Source organism: Xenopus tropicalis, chromosome 9, assembly GCF_000004195.4.
Source record: "Xenopus tropicalis strain Nigerian chromosome 9, UCB_Xtro_10.0, whole genome shotgun sequence".
Lineage (NCBI taxonomy): Eukaryota > Metazoa > Chordata > Amphibia > Anura > Pipidae > Xenopus > Xenopus tropicalis.
The window spans coordinates 88,407,471-88,419,047 of record NC_030685.2 but is presented as its reverse complement, the minus strand read 5'-3'; the positions used below and the strand labels follow the sequence as shown (position 1 = coordinate 88,419,047).

The 11,577-nt window shown below is 55.6% G+C and overlaps 1 protein-coding gene across 2 annotated transcripts in view; it reads right to left on the bottom strand.

Moving 5' to 3' along the window:
- Positions 1-734: 734 nt before the first annotated feature.
- LOC116407738 (myosin light chain kinase, smooth muscle-like) overlaps positions 735-11,577 on the bottom strand; it is a 30,244-nt gene continuing 19,401 nt past the window's right edge. Inside the window, exons 3-4 of one of the 2 annotated variants that reach the window (XM_031893660.1) lie at positions 1,751-1,958; positions 735-860 (exon numbers count right to left, since the gene is read on the bottom strand). In XM_031893660.1, the coding sequence (XP_031749520.1) occupies positions 808-860; positions 1,751-1,958 (261 nt within the window). In that variant the 3' untranslated portion in view covers positions 735-807. The remainder of the gene's footprint in view (positions 861-1,750; positions 1,959-11,577) is intronic. The other variant, XM_031893661.1, reaches the window with a different exon arrangement.

Here is an 11,577-nt window from a genome sequence, read left to right as displayed (position 1 = left end):
CCCAGTATTGGCAGTTGGGCTGGCTACCGTGCACCATTGGCCCTGTGCGCTGGGGATTGGGTTTCAGAGTAGGGGGGAGGGGGGAGGAGCTCTGATTGCTGGGGGGGGAGGGGTTGGGGGGTCTCGGCAGCCAAGTCTGTACAATAAGAGCCCCCCCGAAGGGCCGAGACGCTGATTAATGAGGGATTTTCAGTTCAATCACATGTTCCCCCTGGCGCCGCGATGGGAGTGGCTGAGAGGAACATCAATCAGCGCCGCTATTGGACGGATTACTCGCCCCGGTTGGACCGGGGGCCCAGTCTGCAGCAATAAATTCAGGTACAGGAATTCAGAACCGGCCCACACACACAGTCCTGCCTGGTTCTGCCAAACCACTCATTGTACCTGGTGATGGGAACCATTTGGGTTCTTGGCTTATTCACTGACAGTTTGCCCCTCCCCCTGGGTAAATAAAGCAGCAGGGCTGCTCTCTTTCCCATGGTCTGGCAGAAACCACCCACCAAGTGAATCGAATATCTCTAAGCATTTACCCCGGTACCAAGTCCTGGTTCTCTGTCCTTCCTGCTCCCGGGCTGCTCTCCTTTCCATGTACCCAGGGGACTGACTGTCCATAGGAAGGAGAGCAACCCTGAGAGAGGGAGAACAGAGAACCAGAACTGAGTAGGTACTGGGGGAAGACTGGATTCACTTACCCTCATCATGGGAAAGAGAACAGCCCAATGAAATGTACTGACCCATAACTACCCCCTTCACCCGAGGGTGGATTATGCCCTGTAATGGGACACCCTGGGTACTTACCCCAGGTACTTACCCAAGAGTCCTTGTGCTGGAAGGCAGGCTGTATTTCATTGCAGCAGAACCTATAGGGGCAGAACCAGAGATCCAGTTACATTTCTCAATCTCAGTTGCATTTCCATCATCCCAGAGGTTAATGCTCTTTAGTGAATATGTAAACTACAACTCCCAGCATCCCCAGCAGCTGTATAGGGCCACACACTCAGCACTAATGGGCCCCTGTACAACAGCCAGAACCTGTAAAGAACAAAGCAACTGGGTCTGACACCAGTAACCCGCGGAGACCTAAAATCATGTGTGTGCGCACAGCGCCACCTTCTGGGGATCAACTGGCACAACAGGGACAATGTAAATGATATGTAAGAGGGTCTGACCTTCCACCTCTGCTGGGTGTCTCTGCCATGTACTTTCCATTCTTTAAATCACAGAATTTAATAACTTTTCTACCATGTCTTGTGGCTTTAACTCTCCCATTGGCTAAAAATCAGATTCTTTCTAATTTTAAAATCGGTAAAGTAGCGTTCTCAAATTGCAATTACCCAGGGGGAGGTTCCTGTCTGACCATGGGAAAGAGAGCAGCCCAGGAGCAGGAAGTACAGAGAGTCAGAGCTCTGTACCTGGGTAGTAACTGGGGGGAGATTGGATTCACTTACCCAGGGGGAGGTTCCTGCCTGACCATGGGAAAGAGAGCAGCCCAGGAGCAGGGAAGGAGAGAATCAGAGCTCTGTACCTGGGTAAGTTGGGGGAGATTGGATGCACTTACCCAGGGGGAGGTTCCTGTCTGACCATGGGAAAGAGAGCAGCCCAGGAGCAGGAAGTACAGAGAATCAGAGCTCTGTGTACCTGGGTAAGTATGGGGGGAGATTGGATTCACTTACCCAGGGGGAGGTTCCTGCCTGACCATGGGAAAGAGAGCAGCCCTGGGCAGCAAATGAACACAAAGAGTCTCACTTACCTTCCACAGTCAGTTCTACTGTGACCTGTCGGACGCCGCCATCATTGACAGCCTCGCACGTGTATTTCCCGCTGTCGCCTTCAGTGACATTTCTGATCACAAGGGAGAAATTCCCCCGGATTCCCTGCGCCACTTCACACCGGTCGCCGCTCTGCACGGGCTGCGCATTTCTGTACCATGTGACCTGAGGGTCGGGGCGGCCATTAACCTGTGAAGTACCAGGGGGACAGTGTGTATAGTAAGGCAAGAGGGTGTGAGGGGGGGGGGAACTATTAGAGTACAGATGGGGCCTGGGTGTTGGAGGGTTAAATGCCTGGGGCCACAGATACTTTTAGATGGAATGTGGCTACAATGAGGGGTTACTGGGCTCCCTGACACCCCCCCCCCCCCGCACACAAGCCTTCTGGGGACCATCAGAACTCAATAGGGTTTCATGTTCTAGGAGGTTTCAAGCAACCACAGCCTGGCACCCACCCCTGACTGGCACCCACCCCTGACTGGCACCCACCCCTGACTGGCACCCACCCCTGATGGCACCCACCCCCTGACTGGGCACCACCCCTGACTGCACCCACCCCTGACTGGCACCCACCCTCTGACTGCCCCCCTGACTGGCACCACCCCGACTGGCACCCGACACCCACCCGACTGGCACCACCCTGACGGCATCCACCCCTGGCACCCACCTGACTGGCACCCACCCCTGACTGGCACCCCACCGACTGGCACCCCCCCACTGGCAGCAAACCTGGAACCCACCCCCTGACTGGAACCACCCCTGACTATAAACCAGTGAGAATGAGGGCTGAATGGATATTGGGAGTTGTATCAAGGAGTCAGAACCAGCAGTGCAGGGAAGGGAAAGGGACAGACACAGTGACAGCACATAACTATAAACCAGTGGAATGAGGAATGAATGGATATTGGGGAGTTGTATCAGGAGTCAGAACCAGCAGTGCAGGGAAGGGAAAGGGACAGACACAGTGACCGTTACACATAACTATAAACCCAGTGAGAATGAGGAATGAATGGGTATTGGGGAGTTGTATCAGGAGTCAGAACCAGCAGTGCAGGGAAGGGAAAGGACAGACACAGTGACAGTTACACATAACTATAAACCCAGTGAAATGAGGAATGAATGGATATTGGGGAGTTGTATCAGGAGTCAGAACCAGCAGTGCAGGGAAGGAAGGGGACAACAGTGGACAGTTACACAACTATAACCAGTGAGAATGAGAATGAAGGGCATGAGGGAAGAAAAGGGGACAAGTGACAGTTACACATAACTATCAACCCAGTGAGAATGAGGGGATGAATGGATATTGGGAGTTGTATCAGGAGTCAGAACCAGCAGTGCAGGGAAGGGAAAGGGACACACAGTGACAGTTACACATAACTATAAACCCAGTGAGAATGAGGAATGAATGGTATTGGGGAGTTGTATCAGGAGTCAGAACCAGCAGTGCAGGGAAGGGAAAGGGACAGACACAGTGACAGTTACACATAACTATAAACCCAGTGAGAATGAGGAATGAATGGATATTGGGGAGTTGTATCAGGAGTCAGAACCAGCAGTGCAGGAAGGGAAAGGGACAGACACAGTGACAGTTACACATAACTATAAACCCAGTGAGAATGAGGGATGAATGGATTTGGGGAGTTGTTATCAGGAGTCAGAACCAGCAGTGCAGGGAAGGGAAAGGGACAAAGTGACAGTTAACACATCTATAACCAGTGAGAATGAGGAATGAATGGGTATTGGTTGTATCAGGAGTCAGAACCAGCATGCAGGGAAGGGAAAGGGACACATAGTACAGTTACACATAACTATAAACCCAGTGAGAATGAGGATGAATGGATATTGGGAGTTGTATCAGGAGTCAGACCAGACAGGTGCAGAGGAATGGGATATGGAATGGAGATTAGGGGAAGTTGCTCTAAGAGTTATATTTTCTTTGTGGGTGAAGTTCCCCTTTAAAGAGAACTTTACATTTAAGAAGCAGTTGCTTTTACTTTTTCCTTCTTTCATATTTTAGCGCTAATTCTCCCCTCTATAAATGAAAAAATGAAAATACTATCTGGTTGCTAGGGCAGGTTACTCTGGTAACCACAGGACAGACTGCTGCAAGGACTAAAGAGGTATTTTGTTGCATAGTTAGGAATTTACTCCATGACGTCGGCTTAGAATTAGAATGTCAGTAACCAGATTATTAATAGTTAATTCAAGGTGAAACCCCCCCCCCCCTTTGGCCGGGGGGCTGCCCAGAGCTGACCCTCTAATTAACACTTCCTTGTTTTAACATACGCGGAAATACTGTAATACGGCGGCGCCAATTCCCACATCAGAGCATGCACAGCGTTTTACAGATTTCTGGGATTGATCATAAGCGGTTTAACCATAATACTCTTACGCGGGTCAGGGTTCACTGCCCCTCCGCCCCCATCAATGATGCGCTGTCTGTGTTGGGCGGAGGGGATTGGGACTAACAGTGCCCCCACTGATTACTGGGGGCAGGGCCAATAGAAACATTGTGCTGAACAATATTCTTCATTAAATTCTGTCTTTAGTTCGCGCTGACCATGGGAAAGAGAGCAGCCCAGGAGCAGGTAATACAGGAGAACCTCAGAGCTTTGTACCTAGCGGTAAGTCTGAGGGGGAGATTGGATTCACTTACACAAGGGGAGGTTCCTGTCTGACAGTGGACAGAGAGCGCCCCAGGAGGCAGACGTACAGAAACTTCCAGAGCTTGTACCTGGGTAATAATCTGGGGGAACATTGGATTCACTTACCCCAGGGGACGGTTCCTGCCTGACCATGGAAAAGAGACAGCCCAAGGAGCGGCAAGTAAGAAGCAGCAGAGCATCTCGCTACCTGGGTAAGTACTGGTGGGGATTGGATCTTCTCACTTACCCAGGGGGATCTACCTGTCTGACCGATGGAATGAGAGCAGCCAGGAGCAGAGAAGTACAGAGAATCAGAGCTCTGTACTGGGTAAGTTAACTGGGGGGGATTGGCATTCACTTACCAGGAGTTTCCTGTTGACCATGGGAAAGAAGAGCAGCCAGGAGCAGAGACAGAGATCAAGAGCTCTGTACCTGGGTAAGTATGGGGGAGATGGATTCACTTCACCAGGGGGGAGGTCTGCTCTTGACATGGGAAAGAGAGCAGCCCAGGGCAGAGAAGAGTAACAGAGAATCACGAGCTCATGTACTGGTAAGACTGGGGGGAGAATTGGATTTCAACTTACCAGGGGAGGTCCTGTTGACCATGGAAGAGAGACAGCCAGGAGCAGAAGTAAAGAGAAAATTTCGAGATCCTGACCTGCGTAGTTCTGGGGGAGATTAGGATTCACTTACCGGGGATGCCTGGATCTAGACCATGGAAAGAGAGAGCCCAGAAGCAGGAAGTACAGAGAATCCAGGACGCTCTTACCTGGGTAAGTACTGGGGGAATTTGGATTACTTACCCAGGGGAGGTTCTGTCTGACCATGGGAAGAGAAGCAGCCCAGAGCAGAGACTAGTACAGAGAATCAGAGCTCAATGGCTGGGTAAGTACTGGCGGGAGATTGGATTACACTTACCCAGGGGGCGGTTCCTGTCTGACCTGGGAAAGAGGGCAGACCAGGACAGGAGTACAGAGATCAGAAGCTTCTGTACCTAGGTAGAAGTTACTGGGGGGAATTGGACTTCACTGTACCAAGGAGAGTTCCTTGTCTGCCACCATGGGAAAGAGAGCAGCCAGGAGCGGACAGTACAGGAATTCAGAGTCTGTACCTGGGTAAGTACTGGGGGGATCTGGATTCACTTACACAGAGGGGAGCGTTCCTGTGCTGACCAATGGGAAAGAGAGAAGCCCAGGAGCAGAGTACAGAGAATCGACTCTTACTCTGGCGTAAGTACTGGGGGGAGATTGGATTTCACTTCCCAGGGGGTTCCCTGTCGACCATGGGAACAGAGCAGACCAGGAGAGGAGAAGTACAGAGACTCAGAAGCTCCTGTAACCTGGGTATAATGGACGGAGGAATGATTCACTTACCAGGGGGAGGTTTCCTGCCCTGCCATGGGAAGAGAGAGCAGCCAGAGCGGGGAAAGTACAGTGAATCACGAGCTCTGTTACCTGGGTAAGTACTGGGGGGAGATTGGATTCACTTACCAGGGGGAGGTTCCGCCTGACCTGGGAAAGAGAGCAGCCCAGGAGCAGGAAGTACCAGAGAATCAGAGCTCTGTACCTGGGTAAGTACTGGGGGGAGATTGGATTCACTTACCCAGGAGGAGGTTCCTGCCTGACCATGCGGAGAGAGCAGCCCAGGAGCAGGAAGTACAGAGAATCAGAGCTCCTGTACCTGGGTAGACTGGGGGGGAGATTGGGATTCACTACCAGGGGGAGGTTCCTGACCTGACCATGGAAAGAGAGCAGCCCAGAGCAGGAAATAAGGGAAACAAGGCTCCTGTATGGTACAGTTGGGGGTTGGATTCATTCCAGGGGAGAGTTCTGCCTGACCATGGAAAGAGAGCAGCAGGCCAGAATAACAATAACTAGATTATACACAGAGGCAGCTCCAGCCCCGCACAGCAGTGCCCTGTACTTGCCCTTTAATCACTTTATACCAAGCCATAAGGGGCATTGTTCCAGCAGAATAAGAATGTTCAGTAACCGGAACAAAAGCGTTTCCTTCCGCCCCCCCCGGCCTATCAGGGGTCCCACACACCGACCCTTGGGAAAAACATTACTTTTCAACATTTATTGTTTGGGTTTAAAACATTAGAAGTAAATATGTCAGTCGCATGGGGTACAGGGAGTTAATTACTGCCCAACCCCTGCCCAATGCACCCACGAAGGGCAACTGAACTGAACCGACTAACAGAAGAGAAACCCCCATGATATGGTTAATTTAATCACAAACACTCAAGCACACATCACTCTGCCAAACCCTTCCTTTGCTGATTGTGACATCTCCTTTCTTAGAGTCCGAAAAGGGCCTTTTATTTTGGGGCTTCTTTACTTTCTTTTTCAAGAGCTTCTGCCGAAGGAGACAAACAACTTGGGGAGTTTAGGAAGGAGAAAAGTTTGCGGTGCCAGTGTGGGCGGGGCAAGCGCTGAATTTAGTTTCTGTAATGATCTTACTGGCATGTCTGGGGTTAATACAAAGCTAGAAATCCATTTTCTGCAGGGATTTTTACGGGCATGATTGGGTCACTGTGGCTAAAGGCAGAGCCATAATAGTGAGAACGGGGCTACATGTGCCCCCCCCTCGGCATTCCCAGTACCCAGAGGCACAAACAGCCCCCCCCAGCCCAATAAATAGTGACTGTCTGTGGCACCTTACAGCCCCCCTGGCATTCCCAGTACCCAGAGGCACAAACAGCCCCCCCCGGCAGTACCCAGATAAATAGTGACTGTCTGTGGCACCTTACAGCCCCCCTGGCATTCCCAGTACCAGAGGCACAAACAGCCCCCCCCCAGCCCAATAAATAGTGACTGTCTGTGGCACCTTACAGCCCCCTGGCATTCCCAGTACCCAGAGGCACAAACAGCCCCCCCAGCCCAAATAAATAGTGACTGTCTGTGGCACCTTACAGCCCCCCTGGCATTCCCAGTACCCAGAGGCACAAACAGCCCCCCCAGCCCAATAAATAGTGACTGTCTGTGGCACCTTACAGCCCCCCTGCCATTCCCAGCACCCACAGATTGCCAGTCCAGGCCCGAGTGACCCCCCCCACTGAATAAAAAACCCAATGAGATCATTTCTGGGACCCCCATCTTCACTAGTAAGGAGAAATCTGATCTCCTATCTGCATGGGGAAAGCTTCAGGTGAGTTTGGGGGTGCCGGGGGCCTGGGGTATTTAATGACCCCTCTGATTTACGTGCAAATGTTATTTTAGCCCCAGCAGGGGTAATTGGTTTATTTATACAGTAACCCCCCCCCACGCTGAATCCATCATGTAACCCCTCGTGGGGCCGATATTAATGTGGTTGCTCGGCGCAGTCGGGTGATGAATAACAGCTATTTCCATATTATATAACGGCGGGGGCTCTGAAAATCAGCACAAATCCCCAGAACCCATCAGCACCAGCGCCGGCCCGTTCCCCACTCACTGGGGTTTGTTTGTTTCCAGGAAGATTGGGCCAATAGTCATTTGAATGTCAAATTTAAAGGGGAACTAAACCACAACAAAGAAGTAGGTTGGATTTGCTGAACCTTATGTTTGGTGCTTCTGTACCAGCCCAAATCCACCTGAAGATGCCCCCAGTAGCCCCCCATCTTCCCCTCCACTGATCCTCAGCACAGGCTCTGGGCAATGCCCCACTGCCCTTTCCTGCCAACCAATATTAACCCCTTGTTGCTACACAGAGCTGTGGCTCAAAGGGGGTTAATACATAAATCCGGCCTGTAGGGGGTGCTGCAATATACAGTAAATGGTTCCTACATGTCACTAACGGGTGAGGGTAATAAATCTTTCAGCAGACCCGAGCCGTTGGGGGCACAATGCAGAGTGACGGGCACTGGGGGGGCGGAACAAGACATGTTTGCGGGGGGGGGGCTGCCACTTTCAATCCGGTTCTGCAGCTCCATTATGAAAGTGTCACATAAAAATGCAGCTGGTTTGTGAGAAATGCGACACAGCAGCAACGCAGCCTGGGCAGCAACGCCAGGCCCTACAGCGTACCCCCTGCCACCCTGGGGGGGATCAGGGGTAGATCAGGGGCAGGGGTGGATCAGGGGCACGGGTGGATCAGGGGCAGGGGCGGATCAGGGGTGGATCAGGGGCAGGGGATCAGGGGCACGGGTGGATCAGCGGGGCAGGGGCGGATCAGGGGTAGATCAGGGGCAGGGGCGGACCAGGGGCGTTAGGGGCTGGGGGGGATCAGGGGCTGGGGGGATCAGGGGCTGGGGGATCAGGGGCAGAGGCGGACCAGGGGCAGGGGGGATAGGGGAGGGGTGGATCAGGGCAGGGGGGGGATCAGGGCAGGGGGGGATCAGGGGAGGGGTGGTCAGGGGCAGGGGGGGATCAGGGGCAGGGGAGGATCAGGGGCAGGGGGAGGATCAGGGGCAGGGGGGTTCAGGGCAGGGGGGATCAGGGCAGGGGAGGATCAGGGGCAGGGGGGATCAGGGGCAGGGGTGGATCAGGGGGAGGGGTGGATCAGGGGCAGGGGGGGGATCAGGGGCAGGGGAGGATCAGGGGCTGGGGTGGATACAGGGGCAGGGGGGATCAGGGGCAGGGGTGGATCAGGGGCAGGGGGAGGATCAGGGCTGGGGTGGATTCCAGGGCAGGGGTGGATCAGTGGGCGGGGGATCAGGGGCAGGGGGAGGATCAGGGGCAAGGACAGGGGTCAGGGGAGGGGTGGATCAGGGGCAGGGGGGATCAGTGGCAAGGGAGACAGGGCAGGGAGAGGGATCAGGGGCAGGGGGGATCAGGGGCAGGGGAGGATCAGGGGCAGGGGGGGGATCAGGGGCAGGGGTGGATCAGGGGAGGGGTGGATCAGGGCAGGAGGATTCAGGGGCAGGGGAGGATCAGGGCAGGAGGGGCAGGGGCAGGGGGGATCAGGGGCAAGGGGTGGATCAGGGGCAGGGGGGGATCAGGGCAGGGGGGGATCAGGGGGCAGGGGGAGTCGATCAGGGCAGGGGGGATCAGGGGCATGGTTGGATCAGGGCAGGGGGGGATCAGGGCAGGGTGGATCAGGGGCAGGGGGGATCAGGGGCAGGGGGGATCAGGGGAGGGGAGGATCAGGGCAGGGGGGGATCAGGGGCAGGGGTGGATCAGGGCAGGGGGAGGATCAGGGCAGGGGGGATCAGGGGCAGGGGTGGATCAGGGGCAGGGGAGGACAGGGCAGGGAGATCAGGGGCTGGGGTGATCAGGGGCAGGGGGAGGGTCAGGGGCTGGGGTGGATCGGGGCAGGGGAGGATCAGGGGCAGGGAGGATCAGGGGCAGGGGGGATCAGGGGCAGGGGGAGGATCAGGGGCAGGGGAGGATCAGGGGCAGGGGAGGATCAGGGCAGGGGTGGATCAGGGGCAGGGGGGGGCAGGAGGATCGGGGCAGGGGGGATCAGGGGCAGGTAGGGGGGAGGGATCAGGGCAGGGGGATCAGGGCAGGGGGGATCAGGGGCAGGGGGAGGATCAGGGCAGGGGGAGGATCAGGGGCAGGGGCAGGGAGGATAGGGGCAGGGGGGATTCAGGGGGGGGGATCAGGAGGGGGGATCAGGGGCAGTGGGGGATCAGGGGCAGGGGAGGCAGGGGAGGATCAGGGCAGGGGGGATCAGGGGGCAGGGGGAGGGGGGGATCAGGGGCAGGGGGGATCAGGGGCAGGGGGAGATCAGGGCCAGGGGGGGGATAGGGCAGGGAGGATCAGGGGCAGGGGGATCAGGGCAGGGGTGGATCAGGGGCAGGGGGGGCAGGGAGGATCAGGGGCGCAGGGCGGGGATCAGGGGCAGGGGGAGGATCAGGGCAGGGGGGGGATCAGGGGCAGGGGGGATCAGGGGCAGGGGGAGGATTCAGGGGCAGGGGAGGATCAGGGCAGGGGGGGCAGGAGGATCAGGGCAGGGGGGATCAGGGGCAGGGGGGGATCAGGGCAGGGGGGGATCAGGGGCAGGGGGGATCAGGGGCAGGGGGGATCAGGGGGCAGGGGGAGGATCAGGGGCAGGGGGGATCAGGGCAGGGGAGGATCAGGGGCAGGGGGGGATCAGGGGCAGGGGGGATTCAGGGCAGGGGGAGGATCAGGGGCAGGGGGGGATCTGTCCTTTTCTTTCTTTGGGGCCTCACTATACTTGTTGACTGGGCCCTCAGCTCAGGGGCCCAGATGACCAATGGGTTAATAATTGGGGCCCTCTGGGGAGAGACCCCTGCTAGTTTAGCATGTTGGGCAGGGGCGGGGCCAAGCTGTTGGTACAACCCCCACGGGCCCCGTTTTACCCCAAGTGAATGAGACCCTGTTTGCCCCGGGGGTTGGAGTCAATAAAGCAAATTCCCGTAGTTTTCAGCTCCATTTGTTCCACAGGGAAAAGCACTTTATTATTTCTGCGCCTTTCAGCCCCGGGGCCCCCCTCCCCCCCACGCCTGCCCCCACCCTCCCGCCATCAATCCTCTGTCTGGCCATTAGTGTATCTGAGTATTGGGCGGCCAAGAATGCGCCATTTATATTTATACTGCGCCGTTCAGCCGGGGGAACATCTGCGCTGGTTTGTGAGCAGGAACCCCACGGGGGGAGATAATATTGTAACTGCCCACCCTTGGGGCAAAATCCAACCCCCATGATCCCCCTGCGGAGGGCAGAATGGGAGAGCCCTCCCCATTGGTTGGGAGTCCTGCGCCCCTCTGAGCAGCCAAAGTCCTGTCAACTGCCATCTCTCCCTTCCCCGTCTGCATAGTTTCCCCATGAGCAGAACCGCCAGAGAGAGTCCTACAGTACCAGAACCAGGGCCCTATCAGCACTGGGCCCAGCTCACAATGGGGGCCCCAATGCCCTACTTGCCCATTAGTTAGAGGTTTCATTGGCTGTGGAGCCCTGCTCTGTAATTGGATAGGAGCTCCGTGAGCTGTGATTGGCTGGGAGTGCAGTTGGGCTCAAGGTCCAGTTTTGAGGTTTGAGATGAACCCATGACCCCCCCCCCCTCCCCTCACACTGGGTCCCCCCAGTCCCCCACTGGGATTTACTGTAACACCCCCCATTACAGAACTGCCCCCCGCCTTGTGCCTTCCCTGGTCCCTGGGGGTCTGTGGTCTTTACACGCCCTAACGAGGAAATGAATAAGACTCTAATCAGGGAGCCCCTCCTACTTTTTTAATTAAAGAAATGTAACCCTGACAATTCAACAGAAGGAATTCTGGG